Below are 26,244 nucleotides of genomic sequence, written 5' to 3'. Positions count from 1 at the left end.
CCCATGTCCCATGGTTGTATATACATAGATTTATTGCTTATATGTGATTATTTTATGTCTAATGTTTGCAATGCGTTTTTATGCCATGTTGATCATTGGTCCTTAATAAACATACATATGTTTGCACCTCTGTGAGTGTGATTGGGCTGCATCATGCGCACCTCATTTAAAGTCCCAACCTCCCTCCCTCCCTCTTTTTCAATTTTACAAATAATAACACTCAGTGACTTGACATAACGAAGTGTATCCCCAACTGATGAATGGCATGCTTACCAGATTGTAAGCCAATTGGACAGGTGGCTCAGCCCAGCCTAGGTCTTGATGTGAACCAGTCACAGTGGGATATAACGATTGTCACGGAATGTCCCACACTCCGCTTGAGTGCTTCCGTCAGTATACCGCTTCCTAAGTTCTGGAACACGAGCCCAATGGATCTGGCTATAAGAACCCCCAAGAACTAGACAACACCAGTCTTGGAGTACATCAGAACTAACGCTTTATTTGAGATCTCACACACATTTATACACCAGGCTGACTCAACGCTAACCTAATTAACCTAATTAACATGAGCTCCAATAGGAGTCGTCCCGTCTCCTACATTGTATAGAGGACAATGTGATCAGCTCATTCAATTAACATACATTACCATAAACATCAACACAGGGTTAATTAGAACAAACAACAATGAGTTGAATACCCTTAGAACCTAGACTAAACTTATTTACATTAAACCCATTATAGCTGACATCAGACAGGTGAGTGGAGTTGATGGCATTAGCATCTCCTCACAGGATGTGTCCCAACAGTATAATTCAGTCTTATTCTAATATGGCATATAACGGGTTCCAGAGTCTGTGTGTTTTGGGGGGACATGGAGCTGAATCCAAAGTAACACCAACCCCAGGGTCCCCAGGCATACAGCTCACAGAGAGCACCATTCCCCCAAATGCTAGGGCCCATAATCGGTGGGCAAGAGGCTTGCGTTCAGTCCCCTCCAATAGCCTCTGTCCCGGGTGAGTTTGTCACATTTCTCCCCTTTCGGCAGGAGACTAACAAAGGAGGAGACCCCAGACGGGTTGACTCCGAAGTTAGTAAGTAGCTCCAGTCCTCTAATGCCTGTACCCACACAGTACCCCAAATAAATTGTTCCAAACAAAGCATTACTCACCCAGCCAACTTCTGCCTCTTTCAGAGAACATATCTGCCGCTGGGGAGAGGCCTGGACTGGCCCTTTTCCCTGGAGTCCTTTCTGCCACTGGAGAGAAGACAGGGTGACTGGGCTCACTCTGTCATGCTGTTGGGGATCTGGGCCCACTGCCCAGCATCCCTGGGGTATACAGGTGGAGACTGAAGTCCCATCCACCTTCACAGGAAATCCATCCTCTGTTAGTTGAGGGCAGAGTCCAGCAGTCCTCGGCCCTGTTGCCAGCCCTTCTGCTGGAAACCCCACACCATCTGTTCCGGCTAACTGTTGGAGAGGGAGGCCGACTGCCCCGCCTCCCTGGAACTCTGTAGTTGTTGCCGGTGCTGGGCAGAGGTTGGTAGCACTCTGCCCTGTTGCCAGCACTTCTGCTGGGGACTCCGCATCCTCCGCTCCGGCTAACCGTTGGGGCAGGAGGCTGGCTTCCTCCACTCCCAAACTGTGTAGCTGCCATTGGGGAGGTGAGCCGGCTGCTTCCTTTTCCATTCCCTCATCTGGCTGCTGGGACGACATGTCGATGGTACTGTCTCCCAGGTACACGGATCTTTGCAGGGGAGGAAAGCCCGCTTCCTCCACCCTGGCCAACTGTTGGGGAGGGACAACACACACCTCCTCTCCCTTCTCCCCCTGTATCTGCTGCTGGGAAGTGATTGCCATCTTCTCACCCTGAGCTTCCACAATTGCTGCAGGTGTGGGGCAGAGGTCTTGGACCCTCTGTCCGGTTGCCAGCACTTCTGCTGGGGGTTTGCCAGGTGGTTCCTCCTCTACAGAAACGTCTATGAAATCCCCAGTCTCTGGAATTGGTAAAAGTGTGGGACAGAGGTCTTGGACCCTCTGTTCAGTTACCAGATCTTCAGCTGGAGAAGTTTGTTTTAACTCCATAAATGCTGCTGGCAGAAAATCACATGTCCCTGTCAGTGTTGTGGGAGAAAGGCCGACTACCTCTTCTCTCAAGAAGGCCGAAGCCACTGTTGGTGCTGAGCAGAACACAGTGAACTTTGGCCCTGATAGCAGCTCTTCTGCTGGAGGCTCATCAGGTTGTTCTTCCTCAGCCGAAAAGTCTATCAAATCCCATGTCTCTGCAACTGATGTCTGGGGATAGAGGTTCACCATCTCCTGTCCATGGAACCCAGAAGATGCTATCATTTCTGGGCAGAGATTAGCAGAGCTCTGCCCTGTTGTCAGCACTTCAGGTTTGGGGACGGCAATCTCCAGATTTTCCACTGCCGATTCTCTGGCATGCTGCTGAACTTGTTCTAGCAGTTTCCTGTATGCCCTTTCCAGATGCTGTTCCTTCCTTAGCAAATGGTCCAGATCAGGTTTGAGCTCTGAGACCCCTGCAAGATCGAGCATAGACTCTCTATATTCTCTCAGGTCCTCAAGGTCAGGTTCCCCTTCATCGCCAAACATAAAAAGATCTGTAAGGCTCTCCCACAGCAATCCAGGGCCACCAAAGTCATATCCCTCCAGAGAGCATTCTGTTGTCTCCCCTAAATATCCCTCCTCTGCGTGCCATTGCAGAGCCCGATAACGATTGTCCAGCTCTATCTCCTGCTGGACCAACCTGTCCAACTCAGTCACCCATTGCTCCTGGGGCTGCTCTCCCAGGAATGCCATCTGCAATGCCCGTTGGTCACTGCCCCTTTGCTCTTGGGTTGGAAAGCACTTGCCCTGTTTTATACCAGCGAGACAGAGGGCTGCAATCCAGAGCTCCACCCGAATTTGCTGCCTAAGCTCCAGGTATTCATCCTCAGACACAGTCCTGGTGTATGTTGAAAGGATGATCCGCAGCAGCCCCGGGAATTCTGATGCCAGGTCCATATCTCCGCTGGGGTGACTGAAGTCTGCTATCCTGATCTTGGATCCAGGTGGAGGTTTAGATTTCCCAGACTGCAGGAAGCTTTCCCGCTGCTTGCCACCAATGTCACGGAATGTCCCACACTCCGCTTGAGTGCTTCCGTCAGTATACTGCTTCCTAAGTTCTGGAACACGAGCCCAATGGATCTGGCTATAGGAACCCCCAAGAACTAGACAACACCAGTCTTGAAATACATCAGAACTAACGCTTTATTTGAGATCTCACACACATTTATACACCAGGCTGACTCAACGCTAACCTAATTAACCTAATTAACATGAGCTCCAATAGGAGTCGTCCCGTCTCCTACATTGTATAGAGGACAATGTGATCAGCTCATTCAATTAACATACATTACCATAAACATCAACACAGGGTTAATTAGAACAAACAACAATGAGTTGAATACCTTTAGAACCTAGACTAAACTTATTTACATTAAGCCCATTATAGCTGACATCAGACAGGTGAGTGGAGTTGATGGCATTAGCATCTCCTCACAGGATGTGTCCCAACAGTATAATTCAGTCTTATTCTAATATGGCATATAACGGGTTCCAGAGTCTGTGTGTTTTGGGGGGACATGGAGCTGAATCCAAAGTAACACCAACCCCAGGGTCCCCAGGCATACAGCTCACAGAGAGCACCATTCCCCCAAATGCTAGGGCCCATAATCGGTGGGCAAGAGGCTTGCGTTCAGTCCCCTCCAATAGCCTCTGTCCCGGGTGAGTTTGTCACAACGATATTCCGCTTGATCGGCGGGTGTGCGTTGAGTCCACATTAAAAAATCATCCCAAAAAATATAATAACATAGCGTAATACTGACATAAAAAATAAAAAATAAAATATGAGTGGCACTCACATTGTGAATCAAAGAAATATAGAACACCCAGTGGTGAAAAATTAGCAATCACCAACACCACACAGAGAGCCTCCTTACCAAATGGCAGATAGCAAATGCAAGATCCTAACGGATATGTGGAACATCAGCCAGTGAATAAATCAATAAGTGCACCAACACCACACAGAGAGCCTGCTTACCAAATGGCAGACTCAGAAAGCAAGTATCTTAACGAATGGATGAAACACCAGCTGGATAAGATGAGGTTAATGGATGGATGGATCAAACTTGCAGCTTTGAACCGAAGGCTCCATAACTCACACGATATGTGTAGAACCGATCCAAAAGAGAATGGAATAATGCCAATAGCGTAATAACGTTTTTACTGATTTATTAATATAAAGGAATGCACTTACAAACGAGCTGGTAATAGTAGCTAAAAGGAAGCCGGCTGGCAACAAACAAATCTCCCGTCCTCCTCAATGGGGCGAAGTGGTGACGTCAGCACGTACCTCCCAGACGTGTTTCGTCATAAAATGACATTTTCAATGGGGAACGGGCAGCGTGCTGAGCAACCACCATATATAGACACACCAAGCCTTGCTTTGAGTCCCGCAGAGAGAGTTACAAAGCATCAGCTTGAGTGTGGGCGCAACCTTAAATGCCAATGTAAATTAGGAAGGGTTAGAGAGATATATCTCTATTTCAAATTTAGTTAAAAAGTATATAAAAAATGGCTATTAAAAATGTTTATTACATCTATAAGGGCCAGAATAAATTGTCCCAAAACTAAAAATAATAATATTATTAAAAAAAAAGTAGAGTGAATAGGAAATTGATCTAATTAGTGAATGGCTGCTATCATCAGATATCGGATTAGTAGCAATACATATAATCCATGTTATCATAGCAGTCAGACTAAAAAACAAAAACAATTTTCATAATGAACAATGCAAATTTAATTATATATAGTGACCAATAAGGCCATAAATAATACTAAATTAAAAATTATTTTCAAATTAATAAAATTAAATGAACTGATAAAAAATAATTTCACTAGTCAATTAGTTAGTAATAAATCTCTATATACTTAATTAAAAGTGAGTATACTGAGTGGCAAATGGCAGAACCACTAAAAGGAACCACTAAAAAGGAACCACTAAAAAATGGCCTTAAAAAACCCACCTGCAAGGCTCAAAGCGAGTATGGATTAAGAGAAAACCTAAGAATTGTCATTAAAGACATTAACGTCTACATCTATATTCATTCCATAGGGTACATATGTCCTAATCTTATGGATCCAAGACATTTTAAGCCTGGAAATTTCTCGCACCATAGAGCTCCCCCGCCAATTGGGTCTATATTTATCAATCCACGAGATAAGACTCTAATTTCAGCTGGAGATAGGGGGTGTGATAAAAGATTATTCACATTTACTTGTTCAGTTGAATCCGCGTGATGTATGCATCCAGGTTTCCTCCTCCCCTGTTTGGTTAGGGTGAGGAGGGTCCCCATGCTGGGTTTAAAGAATTTTGCAGTATAGGTTTCAAGCAACCTGTTGGATGAATCGTGTGGACCATACTCGTTGAAGCGTCAGATAATGAGGAATCCGATTTACTCATACCTGTACTTTGTGTGTGATCTTTAGCAACGGGAGGTACGGAATGTTCATTATTGTGAGTGTTCTGACCATATTCTGTATCTGTCTCCACTGTACATTTTGTACTCTCTTGTTCAAGGGAGCCTCTGTTGTTGCGGCTCCTTTTTAGTTTACCCCGTGCTCTTTGGGGAATTCTTTGACTTTGACCAGTATTTGGTAATTTTTTTGGCTTTGGCATATAAGAAATGCTATAATGTTGTTGTCTGGATGAATAGATTTTATTGCCTTGTGTGTTCGTCCCTCCAAAATTTGATCTCTTTTTTATGTAAGATGCCCTTATTATGGGTCGACAGGTCATCTCAAAGGTTTGCCTGTAGGTCCAAAAACAGGGCATGCTGTCCAAGACTGGGTAAGGAGTACTTTGAGGATACAAGGGTAGCGCTACCCCCACAGGATCCACTTGGTATAATGAGCACCCGACTGATATATCTGGTTATAGACTGAAGGCAGCTCACACCTGTGTAACTTAAGTGTTAGTATTTTACCAATCTATAATAGTTCACAGAAAATATGCCACAGGCAACTGATAAATAATAGGTAAAGTAAGTATTTTATAGCAAAGTAGAATAAACACAATACACATAACAATAAACAGGTCAATGAATACGTTAGGTTAAACTGATGGAATATTAGCCTTATTCATATTTTAGTGCAACACAATTTAACAAAGGTTATATGTCTACATGTCCTGCCTTTTAATATTTTCTACTGTATTTATCTCACAGGTTTGCCAGAACTGGATCAAATATTGACTGTGCTTTTAACAACGGAAATGTTTGTGGGAGGCTGTATAGCATTTTTCCTAGACAATACCATACCAGGTACAGTAGCAGCACTCATATTAAAATGGAGTCAAGCACTTTCAGCTACAACCTTGGAAACTTTAAAAAAGAGGAGTATAGAAACTAGTAGCATTATATAAATATGCATAAATAATGATAACCAGCTGCTAACACAACACAATCTATTATTAACACAAAGGAAACTTGGAAATTTGACTGTACTCATACACTTCAAAGATTATTCTTTTAACCCTTTCACTGCCAGGTCCATACGCCGTATGGATGTACAGAAGTGCCCACAGGTGGCCAGGTCAGTACGGCGTACAGACCTCATTTCGCCCTCTCCTATAAGCTTATGGTCACTTCTAGGGATGAGGTTCGTGTTTGAGTCGAACCCATGTTCGACTCAAACATCGTCTGTTCGATCATTTACCAAATTGTGAACGATATGGGCCGTTTGCGCCAAATTTGTGTGGCGCGTCACGGCCCATAAGTCACTGTGGCATCGCAGTGCATTGCTGGTTGATGATTGGCCAAGCATGCACTATGACCCGCATGTTTGGCCAATCACAGCGCCGTCTGTACAGAGAGCTGTAATTGTCCAAAGCCAGGGTAGCTTTGGCCAATTACGGCTCAGGGGGTTTAGTACACGCCCCACACTATATAAGGCCGCCTGCACGTCGGCCCTGTGTAGTGTGTTCCGGCGTTGAGAGACAGAGACAGAGAGACAGTGTCATTTGATTTAAGTTAGATAGATTAGGCAGGACAGTCAGTCAGTTAGCTGCACTTACAGTGTATTACGTATATATATGCACCCCAGTGTGTGTGTGTGTGTGTGTGTGTGTGTGTGTGTGTGTGTGTGTATATGTATATATATATATATGTATATATATATATATATATATATATATACTGTACTCAATTTAGCTAGATCCCTTCCTGTTATTATCTTCCTACTGGCAGGCAGGTGTTGTTACAGTATTTGAAGAAAATTGCTGGTGTTCTTCTGATCCTATTAGTCCTATTAGCTACAGTATTTACAGTTAGTGTAGTGCGACCTCTGCACAATGTTCAGCTAAAGCTACAAGTTAGTGTAGTGCGACCTCTGCACAGTGTTCAGCTAAAGCTCCAAGTTAGTGTAGTGCGACCTCTGCACAGTGTTCAGCTAAAGCTACAAGTTAGCGTAGTGCGACCTCTGCACAGTGTTCAGCTAAAGCTACAAGTTAGTGTAGTGCGACCTCTGCACAGTGTTCAGCTAAAGCTACAAGTTAGTGTAGTGCGACCTCTGCACAGTGTTCAACTAAAGCTACCTGTAGAAGGTTGGTGGTGTTTTCCTGATCCTATCACTACCACAGGAAGCTACATTATTTACACGTTAGTGTATTGCGACTTCTGTACAGTGTTCAACTAAAGCTACCTGTAGAAGGTTGGTGGTGTTTTCCTGATCCTATCACTACCACAGGCAGCTACATTATTTCCACGTTAGTGTAGTGCAACCTCTGCACAGTGTTCAGCTAAAGCTACCTGTAAAAGTTTGGTGTTGTTTTCCTGATCCTATCACTACCACAGGCAGCTACATTATTTACACGTTAGTGTAGTGCGACCTCTGCACAGTGTTCAGCTAAAGCTACAAGTTAGTGTAGTGCGACCTCTGCACAGTGTTCAGCTAAAGCTACAAGTTAGTGTAGTGCGACCTCTGCACAGTGTTCAGCTAAAGCTACAAATTAGTGTAGTGCGACCTCTGCACAGTGTTCAGCTAAAGCTACCTGTAGAAGTTTGGTGGTGTTCTCACACTAATAATACTACAGGCAGTTGATTTTGCTAGCTGCAGTATCGGTATATATATATATATATATATATATATATATATATATATATATATATATATATATATATATATATATATGTATATATATATATATATGTATATATATATATATATATATATATATATATATATATATATATATATATATATGTATATATATACACAGTGGGGACGGAAAGTATTCAGACCCCCTTACATTTTTCACTCTTTGTTATATTGCAGCCATTTGCTAAAATCATTTAAGTTCATTTTTTTTTCCTCATTAATGTACACACAGCAACCCATATTGACAGAAAAACACAGAATTGTTGACATTTTTGAAGATTTATTAAAAAAGAAAAACTGAAATATCACATGGTCCTAAGTATTCAGACCCTTTGCTCAGTATTTAGTAGAAGCATCCTTTTGATCTAATACAGCCATGAGTCTTTTTGGGAAAGATGCAACAAGTTTTTCACACCTGGATTTTGGGATCCTCTGCTATTCCTCCCTGCAGATCCTCTCCAGTTCTGTCAGGTTGGATGGTAAATGTTGGTGGACAGCCATTTTTAGGTCTCTCCAGAGATGCTCAATTGGGTTTAAGTCAGGGATCTGGCTGGGCCATTCAAGAACAGTCACGGAGTTGTGAAGCCACTCCTTTATTAATTTAGCTGTGTGCTTAGGGTCATTGTCTTGTTGGAAGGTAAACCTTCGGCCCAGTCTGAGGTCCTGAGCACTCTAGAGAAGGTTTTTGTCCAGGATATCCCTGTACTTGGCCGCATTCATCTTTCCCTCGATTGCAACCAGTCGTCCTGTACCTGCAGCTGAAAAACACCCCCACAGCATGATGCTGCCACCACCATGCTTCACTGTTGGGACTGTATTGGACAGGCGATGAGCAGTGCCTGGTTTTCTCCACACATACTGCTTAGAATTAAGGCCAAAAATTTCTATCTTGGTCTCATCAGACCAGAGAATCTTTTTTCTCACCATCTTGGAGTCCTTCAGGTGTTTTTTAGCAAACTCCATGCGGGCTTTCATGTGTCTTGCACTGAGGAGAGGCTTCCGTCAGGCCACTCTGCCATAAAGCCCCGACTGGTGGAGGGCTGCAGTGATGGTTGACTTTCTACAACTTTCTCCCATCTCCCGATTGCATCTCTGGAGCTCAGCCACAGTGATCTTTGGGTTTTTCCTTACCTCTCTCACCAAGGCTCTTCTCCCCCGATAGCTCAGTTTGGCCGGACGGCCAGCTCTAAGAAGGGTTCTGGTTGTCCCAAACGTCTTCCATTTAAGGATTATGGAGGCCACTGTACTCTTAGGAACCTTAAGTGCAGCAGAAATTTTTTTGTAACCTTGGCCAGATCTGTGCCTTGCCACAATTCTGTCTCTGAGCTCTTCAGGCAGTTCCTTTGACCTCATGATTCTCATTTGCTCTGACATGCACTGTGAGCTGTAAGGTCTTATATAGAGAGGTGCGAGGCTTTCCTAATCAAGTCCGATCAGTATAATCAAACACAGCTGGACTCAAATGAAGGTGTAGAACCATCTCAAGGATGATCAGAAGAAATGGACAGCACCTGAGTTAAATATATGAGTGTCACAGCAAAGGGTCTGAATACTTAGGACCATGTGATATTTCAGTTTTTCATTTTTAATAAATCTTCAAAGATGTCAACATTTCTTTGTTTTTCTGTCAACATTACCTAAGTTTCACGGCGCATTGGGTGACTCTTCTGGCAGCTGGGAAGGATGCAGGACAAGGGGCAGTAGTGTTGGAGGTTGTTCAGCCACCACGCCTCCAAAATGCCACTACTAGTGATTCTGACACACCTCTCTCCTCCACCCCCTCCTCTTCTTCTCCTCCATGGACTCTTCCTGTGCTTTGTCCTCGAAACCAGCGGTGCTCCGTAGGCGTTCAAGGGGCTACGCAAGTATGCAGCCCAAAAGATGCCATGCGGTGCTTGAGCTGGTGTGCTTGGGGGACAGGAGCCACACTGGGGCAGAGGTTCTTCCAGCTCTGCAGGGGCAGGTTCAGAGGTGGTTGATGCCATGCCAACTTAAGGCAGGAATGGTGGTTTGTGACAATGGCACCAACCTCCTCTCCGCCCTCCGACAGGGACAAATGACCCATGTGCCCTGTTTGGCTCATGTCCTTAACTTGGTGGTGCAGCGGTTCTTGGGCAGGTACCTGGGCTTACAGGATGTCCTGAGGCAGGCCAGGAAAGTCTGTGTGCATTTCCGCCGGTCATATAATGCCAGTGCTCAGCTGGCAGACCTCCAAAAGGAATTTAACCTGCCCAAGAACTGCCTAATCTGTGACATGCCCACCAGGTGGAACTCAACGTTGGCCATGCTGCAGCGGCTGCACACGCAGCAGAGGGCCATCCATGAGTACCTGTGCGACTATGGCACCAGGACAGAGTCAGGGGGCTTGTTTTTTTTCCCCCACGCCAGTGGGCCATGATCAGGGATGCATGCACTGTCCTGTCACCATTTGAGGAGGCCACGAGGATGGTGAGCAGTGACAGTGCATGCATCAGTGACACTGTCCCCCCTGTCCACCTGTTGGAGCACATGCTGCGTGGAATAATGGACAGGGCACTTGAGGCAGAACAAAGGCAGGAAGAGGAGGACTTCCTTAGCTCTCAAGGCCCCCTTTATCCAGACAGTGTTCCTGCGTGACGGCGATCACACAGGAAGAGGAGGAGAAGGAGGATTGTGTCAGTATGGAGGTGGAGCCTGGCACTCAGCATCAGCATCAGTCTTTAAGGGATCATTTACAGTCTCAAGAAACACATGGACTTGTACGTGGATGGGAGGAGGTGGCTGCGGATCATGTCGTCCTTAATGACCCAGAGGATTCCGGACCGAATGCCTCAGCAAACCTATGCTGCATGGCCCCCCTGATCCTGCAAAGCCTGCCGAAGGATCCTCGTATTCGTGGTATCAAGGAGAAGGAACAATACTGGCTGGCAACCCTCCTTGATCCACGTTACAAGGGTAAGGTTGCTGACCTTATCTTGCCGTCGGAGAGGGAGCAGAGGATGAAACATCTTCTGGAGGCCTTACAGAAAGGTCTGTGCAACGCGTTCCCAGAGACTGGTAGGTTACAAACTCCTGTTTCTGGACAACGTGTTACTGAGGCTTCGGTCAGTCAAAGAAGGAGCGGTGGAGAAGGTGGCCGTCTGACTGATGCGTTCTGACAATTTTTCAGTCAGCAGCCACAAGGTATGATCGGTTCCAGCAACCATCGCCAGCGTCTGTTTTACATGGTGCAGGAATACCTAGGGGCAAGATGTGACTTGGACACCTTTCCCACCGAAAATCCTCTGGGTTACTGTGTCTTAAGGATGGATCACTGGCCAGAGCTTGCACAGTATGCAATTGAGCTACTGGCCTGTCCTGCATCCAGCATTCTTTCGGAACGCACATTCAGTGCTGCTGGAGGCTTTGTAACCGATCACAGGGTGCGTCTGTCCACCGACTCGGTCGATCGACTGACCTTCATAAAAATGAATCATAAAAATTAATGAGTCTTGGGTCACTACCAGCTACCAAGCACCTGATGCTGATGTAACCGAATAATTTATTTTGAAATGTCAGATCCCTTCAAAGACTGCCTATGCTGATGCTGAGTGACTATCCTGTTATGCTGAGTAATTATCCACTTCCTCCTCAATGATAATGCTGATAGCTTATAAGAACATTTTTGGTTCTGGGCACCGCCACCAGTGCCTAAGGCCCAATTTTTCAGCCCTGTTTAACAGGGCCGTGTAATTACAATTTTTGATGCAATACTTTGCAACAGGGCTAGTTCCTGCACTCCAACTAGAGTATCTGTGAGGGGTTGCAGTGTTGTGGCACCAGCACCAGTGCCTAAGGCCCAATTTTTCAGCCCCTGTTCAACAGGGACATGTAATTAGAATTCTTGATGTAATATTTCACAGCAGGGCCCGTTTCTGCGCCCACCAAGAGTAACTGTGAGGCCTTACAGTGTTGTGGCACCAGCACCACCACCACCACCAAAGGCCCAATTTTTCTGCCCCTGTTCAACAGGGGCATGTAATTACAATTCTTGATCTAATATTTCACAGCAGGGCCCTGTGAGGGCTTACAGTGTTGTGGCCACAACAACACCTAAGGCCCTAATTTCTGCTGAGTATATAGGACGGGCCCTACTTTCAAACATCCAACTTACAAACGACTCCTGCTTGGAAACAGAAGGAGATAACAGGAAGTGAGATGAAATCTACCCCTAGGAAGGGAAATTCTCTCCTGTAAGAGTTAATATGGGAAAAACGTTTCTCCTTTACACTGATGCTTTATCACCAATCCTTGTTTCACTAAAAACCCCAAATTTTCAAAAAACATATGTCATTGGGACAAAAAGTGAGGTGAAATCTTCTGAAGAGGAGCACAGACAGCAAAACAAATGTCACAGGGGTGATAACCCTTCCTTATGTTTTCCAAAAAGCTTTAAATAGTTTTTTTTTGGCTTTTTTAAACACATTAAAAATGTACCAGTTCAAAATTACAAACAGATTCTACTTAACAACAAACCTACAGTCCCTGTCTTGTTTGCACCGCCTGTATACTGCTGTTCAGAGTATATAGGGCCTGGGGGCCCCACACCTTTCCTTATTTTAATTTGGGTGCGGAGTTCCCCTTAATATCCATACAAGACCCAAAGGGCCTGGTAATGGACTGGGGGGTACCCATGCCATTTGTCTCACTGATTTTCATCCATATTGCCAGGACCCGACATTACATTAAAGCCGCAAGCAGTTTTAAATTACTTTTATTCCTTTAAAAATATCATTTTGTGCAGGGACTGTTCTAAGCACGGGAAACACACGCCACTTTACAGGCATACTATAGACACCCCCAGGTACGATATTTAAAGGAACATTTCACCTTTTTTTCACTTTGAGCATCATTAAAATCACTGCTCCCGAAAAAATGGTCGTTTTTAAAAGTTTTTTTTGCATTGATACATGCCCCCTGGGGCAAGACCCGGGTCCCCAAACCCTTTTTAGGACAATACCATGCAAATTAGCCTTTAAAATGAGCAGTTTTGATTGTGAACGTTCGAGTCCTATAGATGTCAATGGGGTTCTAACGTTCGTGCAAATTTTCGGTCTGTTCGCAGGTTCTGGTGCGAACCGAACCCGGGGTTGTTCGGCTCATCCCTAGTCACTTCAATGACCATAAGCTTATATTAGAATTGTTCAACAGACTCTGCTGAACAATTCTATAACTCTGATCAACGGATTACAAACCGCTGATCAGAGTTATTAACCCCTAATATGACAGTCCCACCCCACCCACACCGCCGCCTCCCTGTCCCCTGCCTCTCTACCCCTGCCGCACCCTTCCATTTAAAACTTCCTCCCCACTCTCCTCTCCTATTCCATACACCCCCTTTTTCACCCCCAGCCAGTGGTGGAATTATCAGGGTCGCAGCAGTCGCACTTGCCCTGCAGTTCCGCCACTTCTGGGGAGCCAGAGGGCCCCCCCGCCCGTCCAGTCTGCCAGTGTGAGGGGCCCGTGGGCCCCCCCTGCCTATCCATCTGCCAGTGCGAGAGTCCTACGGGCCCCCTGCCCATCTACCAGTTCACTCCGCCGCTGGGGGGGCTTTTGTTCGCTGATAGCGTTGAGGGCAGAAAAGGCAGAGCTGAGACGGTGGACCGCCCCGCCCCTATCCAGAGAGAATGTAGAGAGGCGGGGCGGTCACTGAAAAATAAAGTCAGCTGACCAGCGACACCAATCGATTGAAGGGGGAGAAGCTCTCTCCTCTGCGATTGCCAGGAGTCCCAATGAGGCAAAGGCACCCCTAGGCTGGAGGCACCGTGTGACAGAATTCTGAGGAGGAATCGATTGCTTGAACTAAGTAAGTGACAATTTGCCAGTGCAATCAATCCCAACCTCCACTACCTCTGCCTCTTACTGATCCCATCCCCTCAACACCACTGCTGCCACCCCCCTCAACACTATGACTGCCACCACTGTCACCCCCCTCAACACCGCCGCTGCCACCCCCCTCAACACCGCCGCTGCCACCCCCCTCAACACCACCGCTGCCACCCCCCCTCAACACCACCGCTGCCACCCCCCTCAACACCACCACTGCCACCACTGCCCCCTCCACACCACCGCTGCCACCCCCCTCAACACTACCACTGCCACCCCCTCAACACTACGACTGCCACCACTGCCACCCCCCCAACACCACCGCTTCCACCCCCCCAACACCACCGCTGCTGCCAAGCCCCCAACACCGCCGCTGCCACCCCCTTAATACCACCGCTGCCTCTCCACTTAATACCACCGCTGCCACCCCCCTCAACACTATGACTGCCACGACTGTCAATCCCCCTCAACACCACCGCTGCCACTCCCCTCAACACCACCACTGCCACCCCCCTCAACACCGCCGCTGCCACCCCCCGAAAACCACCGCTGCCATACCCCTCAACACCACTGCCGCTGCCACCCCCCCTCAAAACTACCACTGCCACCCCCCTCAAAACTGCCACTGCCACCCCCCTCAACATCACTGCCACTGCCACCCCCCTCAACACCACCACTTCCACCCCCCTCAACACTACGACTGCCACCACTGCCACCCCCCCTCAACACCACCACTGCCACCCCCCCAACACTACCACTGCCACCCCCCTCAACACCACTGCTGCCAACCCCCCTCAACACTATGACTGCCACCACTGCCACCCCCCCTCAACACCACCGCTGCCACCCCCCAACACCACCACTGCTGCCACCCCCCCAACACCGCCGCTGCCACCCCCTTAATACCACCGCTGCCTCCCCACTTAATACCTCCGCTGCCACCCCCCTCAACACTATGACTGCCACGACTGTCAATTCCCCTGAACACCACCGCTGCCACCCCCCCTGAACACCACCGCTGCCATCCCCTCAACACCACTGCCACTGCCACCCCCCTCAACACCACCACTTCCACCCCCCTCAACACTACGACTGCCACCACTGCCACCCCCCCTCAACACCACCACTACCACCCCCCCTCAACACCACCGCTGCCACTCCCCTCAACACCACCGCTGCCACCCCCCCTGAACACCACCGCTGCCATCCCCCTCAACACCACTGCCACTGCCACCCCCCCAACACCACCGCTGCTGCCAAGCCCCCAACACCGCCGCTGCCACCCCCTTAATACCACCGCTGCCTCTCCACTTAATACCACCGCTGCCACCCCCCTCAACACTATGACTGCCACGACTGTCAATCCCCCTCAACACCACCGCTGCCACTCCCCTCAACACCACCACTGCCACCCCCCTCAACACCGCCGCTGCCACCCCCCGAAAACCACCGCTGCCATACCCCTCAACACCACTGCCGCTGCCACCCCCCCTCAAAACTACCACTGCCACCCCCCTCAAAACTGCCACTGCCAACCCCCTCAACATCACTGCCACTGCCACCCCCCTCAACACCACCACTTCCACCCCCCTCAACACTACGACTGCCACCACTGCCACCCCCCCCTCAACACCACCACTGCCACCCCCCCAACACTACCACTGCCACCCCCCTCAACACCACTGCTGCCAACCCCCCTCAACACTATGACTGCCACCACTGCCACCCCCCCTCAACACCACCGCTGCCACCCCCCAACACCACCACTGCTGCCACCCCCCCAACACCGCCGCTGCCACCCCCTTAATACCACCGCTGCCTCCCCACTTAATACCTCCGCTGCCACCCCCCTCAACACTATGACTGCCACGACTGTCAATTCCCCTGAACACCACCGCTGCCACCCCCCCTGAACACCACCGCTGCCATCCCCTCAACACCACTGCCACTGCCACCCCCCTCAACACCACCACTTCCACCCCCCTCAACACTACGACTGCCACCACTGCCACCCCCCCTCAACACCACCACTACCACCCCCCCTCAACACCACCGCTGCCACTCCCCTCAACACCACCGCTGCCACCCCCCCTGAACACCACCGCTGCCATCCCCCTCAACACCACTGCCACTGCCACCCCCCTCAACACCACCACTTCCACCCACCTCAACACTACGACTGCCACCACTGCCACCCCCCCTCAACACCACCACTGCCACCCCCCCTCAACACCACCGCTGCCACCCCTCCTCAACACCACTGCTGCCACCCCCCTCAACACCACCGCTGCCACCCCCCTCAACACTACTCCTGCCACCCCCCCAACACCACCGCTGCTGCCACCCCCCTTAATACCACAGCTGCCGCCCCCCTCAACACTACCACTGCCACCCCCCTTAATACCACCGCTGCCGCCCCCTCAACACTACCACTGCCACCCCCCTTAACACCACCACTGCTGCCACCCCCCTCAACACTACGACTGCCACCACTGTCACCCCTCAACACTACCGCTGTCGCCCCCTCAACACCACCCCTGCCACCCCCCCTCAACACTACCACTGCCACCCCCCTTTAACACTACCACTGCCACCCCCCCTCAACACTACCGTTGCCGCCCCTCCTCAACACCACCGCTGCCACCCCCCCTCAACACCACTGCTGCCACCCCCCCTCAACACTACGACTGCCACCCCCCCCGAACACCGCCACTGCCATCCCCCTCAACACCACTGCCACTGCCACCCCCCTCAACACCACCATTTCCACCCCCCCAACACTACGACTGCCACCCCCCCCAACACTACGACTGCCACCCCCCCTCAACACCACCACTGCCACCCCCCCTCAACACCACTGCTGCCACCCCCCTCAACACCACCGCTGCCACCCCCCTCAACACTACCACCCCCCCAACACCACCGCTGCTGCCACCCCCCTTAATACCACCGCTGCCGCCCCCTCAACACTACCACTGCCACCCCCCTCAACACCACCACCGCTGCCACCCCCCTCAACACTACGACTGCCACCACTGTCACCCCTCAACACTACTGCTGTCGCCCCCCTCAACACTACCACTGCCACCCCCCCTCAACACTACCGCTGCCACCCCTCCTCAACAGTACCGCTGCCACCCCTCCTCAACACCACCGCTGCCACCCCCTTAATACCACCGCTGTCACCCCCCTCAACACTACCACCCCCCTCAATCCCATTTCCGCTGCCACCCCCCTCAACACCACCACTGCCACCCCCCTCAACACTACAACTGCCACCCTCCCTCAACACCATCGCTGCCACCCCCCCAACACCACAACCACAACCGCTTTCCGCAGCCACCATCATTAGCCAGCATCACTCCTCTTCCACTCCCGCCGGCTTCAGGTGCTGCATGAGAATTGGGAGGGTCCAGATGTATCCCCCTGCCATTCAGATCGCCTCCCAAATGCCCCACACACCCCGATCCATGCCAGCTCCGAGCGGCATCTCTCCTTCCCTGCCCTCCGCCTGCAGCTTCTCCCTGCACAGATCTCCGTGATCTGTCAGGCTGGAGATCACGGCAGGGAAGTTGGGGATTGGGGGGCTTTAGTAAACATCTGATATATATTGTAACTGCGAGTGTTACAATGCATCAGACTGTAATTTTCTGAATGAATGGAATCTCTACACAGATTATCATTCATTCAAGTAAAGTGATACAGTGAAAGGCACTATCTTCAGTTCCTTTCTCTGTCTCAAAAAAATAAATATGGGGGTCTGCTTAGACCTTTGATATCTCACCAAAGACCCCCCCCCCCAAAAAAAAGAAAAAAATTAAATGACTGTAATTTTTTTTTTTTTTAAAAAGTAAAAAAAACACAAACATAGTAAGACCCTCCAGGTCCACCCGCAATCACCCCTCCACGGTGACATCCCCCCCCCCCAAAAAAAAAAATTAAATGACTATACAATTTAAAAAAAAAGTAAATTAAAAAATTAAAAAAACACAAACATAGTAAGACCCCCCCAGGTCCGCCCACACTCACCCCTCCACGGTGACTCCCCCCCCAGGTCCGCCCACACTCACCCCTCCACGGTGACTCGCTATTGCCACAACTCACAAGTGGGTGGGTTCGGGGTGCAATGCTATACGCCCGAGCCCAACCTTTTTTAAAGCCAATTAGAGCCTCAGGCTCTAATCATGTGGCTTGAAAAAAAAAAACCTCATACAAACATATGAGCCTGGCACCTGCAGGCGAGCTGCGCCCCTAATGGACCGGCCACTCCTGGTAAAATCCTTTTCACATGAAGCGGACTCTGAAAAAGCAGATCCGCCTGCTCAGCGGGGGATCTATCTGCTGATCTCCGCTGAGCAGGCGGATGACAGGACCGCGGGGTCTAAAAAATCAGTAACACCTTCTTTTTATTCTAGAGGTCATATGCTTTCAGAAAATATATTTGTTTTGGGGGTCTTTTGAAAATTCTGAAAGCTGTAAGGGAAAAATGAAAACCTTCAGATTTTTAGAGAAATTTGGATATTTACATTTTTGCGTCTGTTCAATTTTCACCATTTTGCAAAAAGGCACAATTTAAAGGTTACAAATATTTGTTATTTATTCACTCAATACAGGCTAAACTTTTATATTTAGTAGGTATTTTGTAAAATTTGCTGTGTTTTTATCTGCTAATAATGGTTTTAGAGTATTTTTTGCAATTATATTGGTTTGATAAACATTTGTGCAAATACCGCATGGTCTAAAAAAATCAGTAGCACCTTTTTTTTAATTCTAGAGGTCATGTGCTTTCAGAAAATATATGGTTTGGTGGGTCTTTCGCAAATTCTGAAAGCTATAAGTGAAAAATAAAAATCAAAGGAAAAATTGCAAAAATTGTCTGGCTACCTGAGTGTACAAAATGAAGCACAGGGCCTGGCAGCGAAAGGGTTAAAAGAGAGGCAAAGATCAATATAACACAATGCTACAAATAATAAGGTCCCGTTTTTAGTTGATCACATAAACAGTGCCTTGAAAAAGTATTCATACCCCTTGAAATTTTCCACATTTTGTCATTTTACAACCAAAAACCTAAATGTATTTTATTGGGATTTTATGTGATAGACCAACACAAAGTGGCACATAATTGTGAAGTGGAAGGAAAATGATCAGTGGTTTTCAACATTTTTTACAAAACTTTTTTTACAAAAAAATCTGAAAAGTGTGGTGTGCATTTGTATTCAGCCCCCCCCCGAGTCAATACTTTGTAGAAATACCTTTTGCTGCAATTACAGCTGCAAGTCCTTTTGGGTATGTCTCTACCAGCTTTGCACATCTAGGAGAGTGACATTTTTGACCATTCTCCTTTGCAAAAATAGCTCAAGCTCTGTCAGATGGCATGGGGAGCATCTGGGAACAGCAATTTTCAAGTCTTGCTACAGATTATCAATTGGATTTAGGTCTGGACTTTGACTGTGCTTTGATCTAAACCATTCCATTGTAGCTCTGGCTGTATGTTTAGGGTCGTTGTCCTGCTCGAAGGTGAACCTCCGCCCCAGTCTCAAGTCTTTTGCAGACTCTAACAGGTTTTCTTCTAAGATTGCCCTGTATTTAGCTCCATCCATCTTCTCATCAACTTTGACCAGCTTCCCTGTCCCTGCTGAAGAAAAGCATCCCCACAACATGATGCTGCCACCACCTTGTTTCACGTTGGGGATGGTATGCAGTGTTAGTTTTCCGCCACACATACATTTTGCTTTTAGGCCAAAATGTTCAGTTTTGGTCTCATCTGACCAGAGCACCTTCTTCGACATGTTTGCTGAGTTACCATGGGCCTCTTGGCTGCTTCTCTGATTAATTCTCCCCTTGCCCAGGCCTGTCAGTTTAGGTGGATGGCCATGTCTTGGTAGGTTTGCAGTTGTGCCATACTCTTTCCATTTTTGGATGATGGATTGAACAATGCTGGGTTATGTTTTCATAAGCTAACCCTGCTTTAAACTTATCCACAACTTTATCCCTGACCTGTCTGGTGTTTTCCTTGGCCTTCATGATGCTGTTTGTTCACTGTGATTCTCTAACACAACCTCTGAGGGCTTCACAGAACAGCTGTATTTAAACTGAGGTTAAATTACAAATAGGTGGACTGTATTTACTAATTAGGTGACTTCTGAAGGGAATCGGTTCCACTAGATTTTAGTTAGGGGTATCAGAGTAAAGGGGGGCTGAATACAAACACACGTCACACTTTTCTGATATTTATTTGTAAAAGATTTTGAAAACGATTTATCATTTTCCTCTTCTATCCTTATCCACTTCACAATTATGTGCCACTGTGTGTTGGTCTATTACATAAAATCCCAATAAAATACATTTAGGTTTTTGATTGTAACATGACAAAATGTGGAAAATTTCAAGGGATGTGAATACTTTTTCAATGTACTGTACAGAAGGACAGGTAAAAAAAGGAAACAGAAAAGGAGGTAAAGAAAAGGAGATAACAAAAGACAGAAAAGAAAGAATAAATGGGGAGAGCATTATGGATGGAAGGAGAGCTGAAGAAGTGGGAATATGTAATTAGCATATTGGTTCTGTCTATTTTGTATGGACAGAAAGGCTATGCCTACTTTAGCAAGGACCTGACCATGTAATCATTGAGGACCTTATGCATAGAATTTGCAATGAATATCCTTTGGCATTGCTATTACCTTTTGGTTGATCATGGTATTATTTATCCTATATTTTATCATCTTTTAAATTCTGGGTGAGCTACTTTAGTTTGTTCGGTGACAATAAAAATGTACGTGACTAAACTTGAAAGTGGCTGGGTGACCCTCGATGTGATACGGCACCTCATCCCAATAAGTTGGAAAATTAAGCTGAGAGGAGGAAGTACAGGGATTATAGCGGTGCCAGGAGATACGCTCTACACTCATGTAAAAACCAAAATTATTTTATTAACACAAATTATTAAAAATTGACAAAGGGTTCACAAAAGCAAGGTGTGCATACTAATTAGTCTATTAAAAACACTTATGTAGCGAAATTTTACGAGACTTGGCCTGAGGAGCGTGGCGGCCAGTTCCGTAGATAGGCATTTAGATATCCGACATGTTTCGCCAGTGATGGCTTCGTCAGGGACAGATGTTTAATACCTATAATGCTACAATTCAATCTGTAGGTCACCAGGGACAGGCGCTACACGCACCCGGAGCAGGGCCTCAAGCACAGATTACAATAGATAGCTGCAGGGGGCAGATAGAAGGACCTGACAGAATATGTATAGATTTTATGGACAAGTGGTTTGCAGGACACCGAAAAACGATCAATTCAAGATAATTTATTGTAGAGCACATAATAGGGTACGTGTCTCAATGGGCATAGTGCACTAAGTTGAATAGATGGCTGAGAGGAAAAATGCAGCCAATTGTGTCGCCCGGCATAGCAAGCAAGGCGAGATGCAGATGATCTAGCGGTGTCCTGTAGATCCCTGGCGATCACACACCGCTAGATCATCTGCATCTCGCCTTGCTTGCTATGCCGGGCGACACAATTGGCTGCATTTTTCCTCTCAGCCATCTATTCAACTTAGTGCACTATGCCCATTGAGACACGTACCCTATTATGTGCTCTACAATAAATTATCTTGAATTGATCGTTTTTCGGTGTCCTGCAAACCACTTGTCCATAAAATCTATACATATTCTGTCAGGTCCTTCTATCTGCCCCCTGCAGCTATCTATTGTAATCTGTGCTTGAGGCCCTGCTCCGGGTGCGTGTAGCGCCTGTCCCTGGTGACCTCAGATTGAATTGTAGCGTTATAGGTATTAAACATCTGTCCCTGACGAAGCCATCACTGGCAAAACATGTCGGATATCTAAATGCCTATCTACGGAACTGGCCGCCACGCTCCTCAGGCCAAGTCTCGTAAAATTTCGCTACATAAGTGTTTTTAATAGACTAATTAGTATGCACACCTTGCTTTTGTGAACCCTTTGTCCATTTTTAATAATTTGTGTTAATAAAATAATTTTGGCTTTTACTTGAGTGTAGAGTGTATCTCTTGGCACCGCTATAATCCCTGTACTTCCTCCTCTCAGCTTAATTTTACGTGACTAAACTATTTTCTTTATAGAAATGGGATAAGTTTATCAGCATGAACATATCATATTCATCCAGTTATTTTACTGAATCAGGCCTTGACTGGAACAAAAAATAGGCCCAGGCATTTTAGACTGAGCAGCCCATTTTGTTTTTATTCACAGTCCCTCCCTGGATGACCGCACCAGACCCGATATGAAAGTAGAAAACAGAATCTGGCCATGCACATCGCATAACAGGTTCTGTTTTCTGTCTTCCTCCGCCGGGTTTTTAAATCACGCATCATGTTCCGTGGTGAGGCCAAAAGGGAGGACTGATCTAGGGGAACTCAGAGAGTGCTGCTCGGTTGGTGTCACTCCCTAGAGGCCCACATGGCTAGCGGCAGACAGAGACCCAGGAGAGCCAGATGCCTGATATATGTGATATTATTATTATTATTATACAGGATTTATATAGCACCAACAGTTTGCGCAGCACTTTACAATGTAGTTGGGGGACAGTACAATTCACAACAGTTCGATACAGAAGGGACAGGAGGACTGTCTTCATAGACATTCTAGACTGGGGATGAGTCGAACACCCCCCCCCCCCCCCCGGTTCGCTTCGCTTCGCAGCAGTACAGGCAAAACTTTTGTTCGAACACGCGAACACTGCCTTGCTGGCTCCGGCTGACTCCAAATTTAAACAACTAGTCATGGCGAACCAAAAATCCCAGAGTGTCAACTCGGGGCTACGGTGTCCAATCAATCAGTGAACCAGGTGTGAACATGGAGTTTGCATGTTGTGAACAATAACTTTGACTCAATATTTTTCTGGTCATCAGTATAACAATTGTGTTGTGAGTCCTATGTTGGTAAGGCTTTTGTTTGAAGTTAACCATGTCCTCATCCCTCTCCCTGTTAGGGGGGAGGGTTGTGTCCATAGGGACAATTGTCCAGGACACAGGAGGACTTCACTGGTTTAATAAAGCGATGGCATAGCTCACTGCAAAATTATAACATTGTCTTTCAAAGTCATAGATGATGACGATTACTTTGCTTTTTTCTATGCTTTACTTTATTTTTTCCCTTTGTGTTTTTATGGCTGAGTTGTTCTGATCAAAACTCTAAATAAAGATTATAAAAAAAAAAGAAGTGTTTAGCAATGGCGGCAGCCTCCATAATTTCTCATGAGAGTCCCTTTAAGCAAAACATGCTCTCCTAGCAAATTGCTTCTCTCTTGTTTTAGCAAATAAGTGCACCAAAGCTTTACCTTAAATAACAGACCTAAATAGACTAATAAAAAGTTAAGATTAAGAAAGTATAGGGATATAAAACATTCATTAAATTAATTAAACTATTTCTTTGTTGCAGGTACACAAAAAGAACGCGGACTTGTGCAGTGGAAGGAGGGAGCCAATGCTACTAGTGACACATGTGTAGATCTTAGAAGCTATGACTTTCCATGTGGAATGGCAGGTGTAAAGCAAATAAAGTGCTTCAGATGGATTCCTATATGTCCAGTCTTTAAAGGATTTAGGAATGTAGAAACTAAAACAGCCATTACAACAACCATAATCTGTAACAATTTAAATAGCCAGGATGAAACAAGCAATTCAGTGTGCACAAAAGTGTAAACTACTAATTTAAGCATTTATGTACTGAAGAATGTATTTGAGTGATTAAAAAATAGTGCAGCGCTCTAAAAGTTAGTGTATATCAAGTAATATGCAACTTGATATACACTAACATATGCGTGTTTCCAAGAAATCCTATCCTCAAAAAATCAAAAATCATAAAAAATGTATTACTCAATATTTTTTTTAAGGATAGGATTTATTGGAAACACACATACACACAGGAGTTGTATAATACTTGATATACACTAACTTTCAGTGTGCTGCAATATTTTTTAATCATATATCTATTGGGCTTAGTATCATGAGCTGTTAAGTGTCAGGAGCTATACAGTACTATATGACTATGAGGGTTGTTTATGAAAGGCAAATCCACTTTGCACTACAAGTGCAAAGTGCACTTTGAAGTGCAGTCGCTGTAAATCTGAGGGGTAGATCTAAAATGAGAGGAAGCTCTGCTGATTTTATTATCCAATCATGTGCAAGCTAAAATGCTGTTTTTTATTCTCCTTGCATGTCCCCCTCGGATCTACAGCGACTGCAATTCCAAGAGCACTTTCAGTGCAATTTCAAGTGCACTTTGCACTTGTAGTTTGCACTTGTAGTGCAAAGTGGATTTGCCTTTAGTAAATAACCCCCTATATGTTTATACCTAATCACAGACATTTTTTGTTGTTTTTACTGTATTTATAAGAAGGCCCTTTTCAAGTTGTGATTTTTCAAATTAGTTTTATTCAAATTTGCTATAAGATAATGCAGTGGAAATGTGGAGCAGTAACAGGAAATTTGCTCTTAGAGAGGAAAAGTATGCTGTTATAAAGCTCTGTAAAGAAGTGCATGCCTCATTTTCTGCTATCACTTTTTAAATTAAAGTGTTTGTAAATGCTTTTTTTAAAATAATAAACATGTTATACTTATTTGCTCTGTGCAATGGTTTTACACAGAGCGATACTGAACCTTGTCTTCTAGGGTCCCGCACTGGCACTCCTGGCTCCTCCTCTTTCCTGAGTGACAGAATTGGAAGCCTCTTCAAATACTCAATGTGGATGGGGGAATCCTTCCCACTAAGCTATTGTATTCTGACAGCGGGAAGACTTTTCCGTTGTCAGAAGACACCGATCAGCGCTATATCTGAACCGGATGAATTTCGATCCATGTATGGCAAGAAAATTCCGGCCAGAAAATTTGTACAAAAATTCTTAAAACATTCTCAGAACATTCGAAAGATTTTGTTTGCTTTTAATATTTAATTTTGTCATTAATTCATGTTACTAAAGGAAAACCACATACACTGTTAGAAATTTGATCAAGAAAAATTTTCTATCCTGCTTCTTCTAATTTTTTTTTTGTCACTGCAGTTGAAAACAAACTTTTACCCACTAATGATCAGAAAAAGAACAAACTTTTTTAGAACCTTCTCTTTCTAAGAAATTCCATTCAAAATTCTACCTTTCTATGGGCAGCTTTAGTGACACCCATTCAGCCACACATAACTGCTGTAGCTCAGCTGCATTCACCATGTCTCTGAGCTTGAAGAAAGGAAGGGAAAGGGGAAGAGAAATGAAAAGACAACAAAAAACAGGCAGTTGTCAGCTAAGAAGGAGAATTCCAATTTATAAAAAAAAAAAAAACTTCTTTTTGCAACTGGGACATGGGCAGCAATAAATGCTTGATAGGTTTTGACGCTTACCTAGTCCATCAAAAAATAAATAAATACCTGGAGTTCCTGTAGTGTTTGCTGGTACAGCAAAATAGTTGAAAATCTTACTGGACAGAGCTAGTGGCAGCAAACATAACTAGGGGTATTTACTTTTTCTCTCATGTTTTCAAATTGCATTATATCTTTCAAATCAAGGAAATTATATAAAAAAAAAAAATCTGATATTTTCTCATCTGTCAAGCTTTACTTGTATACAACTAAAATACAATCAACAAATAGATCTAATTCAAATACTTTTTACTAGCACTGTAACTTATGGTTTGCATTAAAAATATATATAATAAAGCATTTTAATAACTAGCAAATTAAACCAATACACCATTTTAAATGACTGCAGGGAGCTCTGATTGGACAAGTATGAAGCACAGAATACTACAGCTAATTTCAGCATTCCTAGCACCTTTTGGAATGTGATACCTAGCTTATTACATGAAACCAAGCTGGTTCAAAGTAAGTTTAAAATCAGATAATTCCTGAAGTTCAGCTTTAATGTTTATGTAACCTCAATAATTAAAATAATCTTTAAGAGGCAAATGTGATTTTAAAAATAAAATAATATATGTCGATCTTACAAAGAAAGTCTTCATTCAGGTGCTTCTTGTTATAGGGTAAGAATGCTCTTCCCGTCTCTCATTTGTATTGTCATCCTGGCACACAGGCTTCCAAAAATGCAATTTTATCACATATCATGCAGGTATGGTCCACTCTTCTTACCATCTGGAAACCAAGCTTGAGAAAAGCCATGCATTGATTGCTGATGTCAGTGTATGTAGACAG

The 26,244-nt window shown here is 45.8% G+C and overlaps 1 protein-coding gene across 2 annotated transcripts in view; it reads left to right on the top strand.

Moving 5' to 3' along the window:
* Nucleotides 1-25,815, top strand: part of SLC23A1 (solute carrier family 23 member 1) — a 1,686,654-nt gene extending 1,660,839 nt beyond the window's left edge. For both annotated transcript variants that reach the window (XM_073620757.1, XM_073620758.1), the window contains exons 14-15: nt 6,286-6,381; nt 23,485-25,815. In XM_073620757.1, the coding sequence (XP_073476858.1) occupies nt 6,286-6,381; nt 23,485-23,747 (359 nt within the window). In that variant the 3' untranslated portion in view covers nt 23,748-25,815. The remainder of the gene's footprint in view (nt 1-6,285; nt 6,382-23,484) is intronic.
* Nucleotides 25,816-26,244: the final 429 nt, after the last annotated feature.

Source organism: Aquarana catesbeiana, linkage group LG03, assembly GCF_042186555.1.
Source record: "Aquarana catesbeiana isolate 2022-GZ linkage group LG03, ASM4218655v1, whole genome shotgun sequence".
NCBI classification, from domain to species: domain Eukaryota; kingdom Metazoa; phylum Chordata; class Amphibia; order Anura; family Ranidae; genus Aquarana; species Aquarana catesbeiana.
Note: the sequence above shows the minus strand (reverse complement) of the source record. Positions and strands in the feature narration are given on the sequence as shown.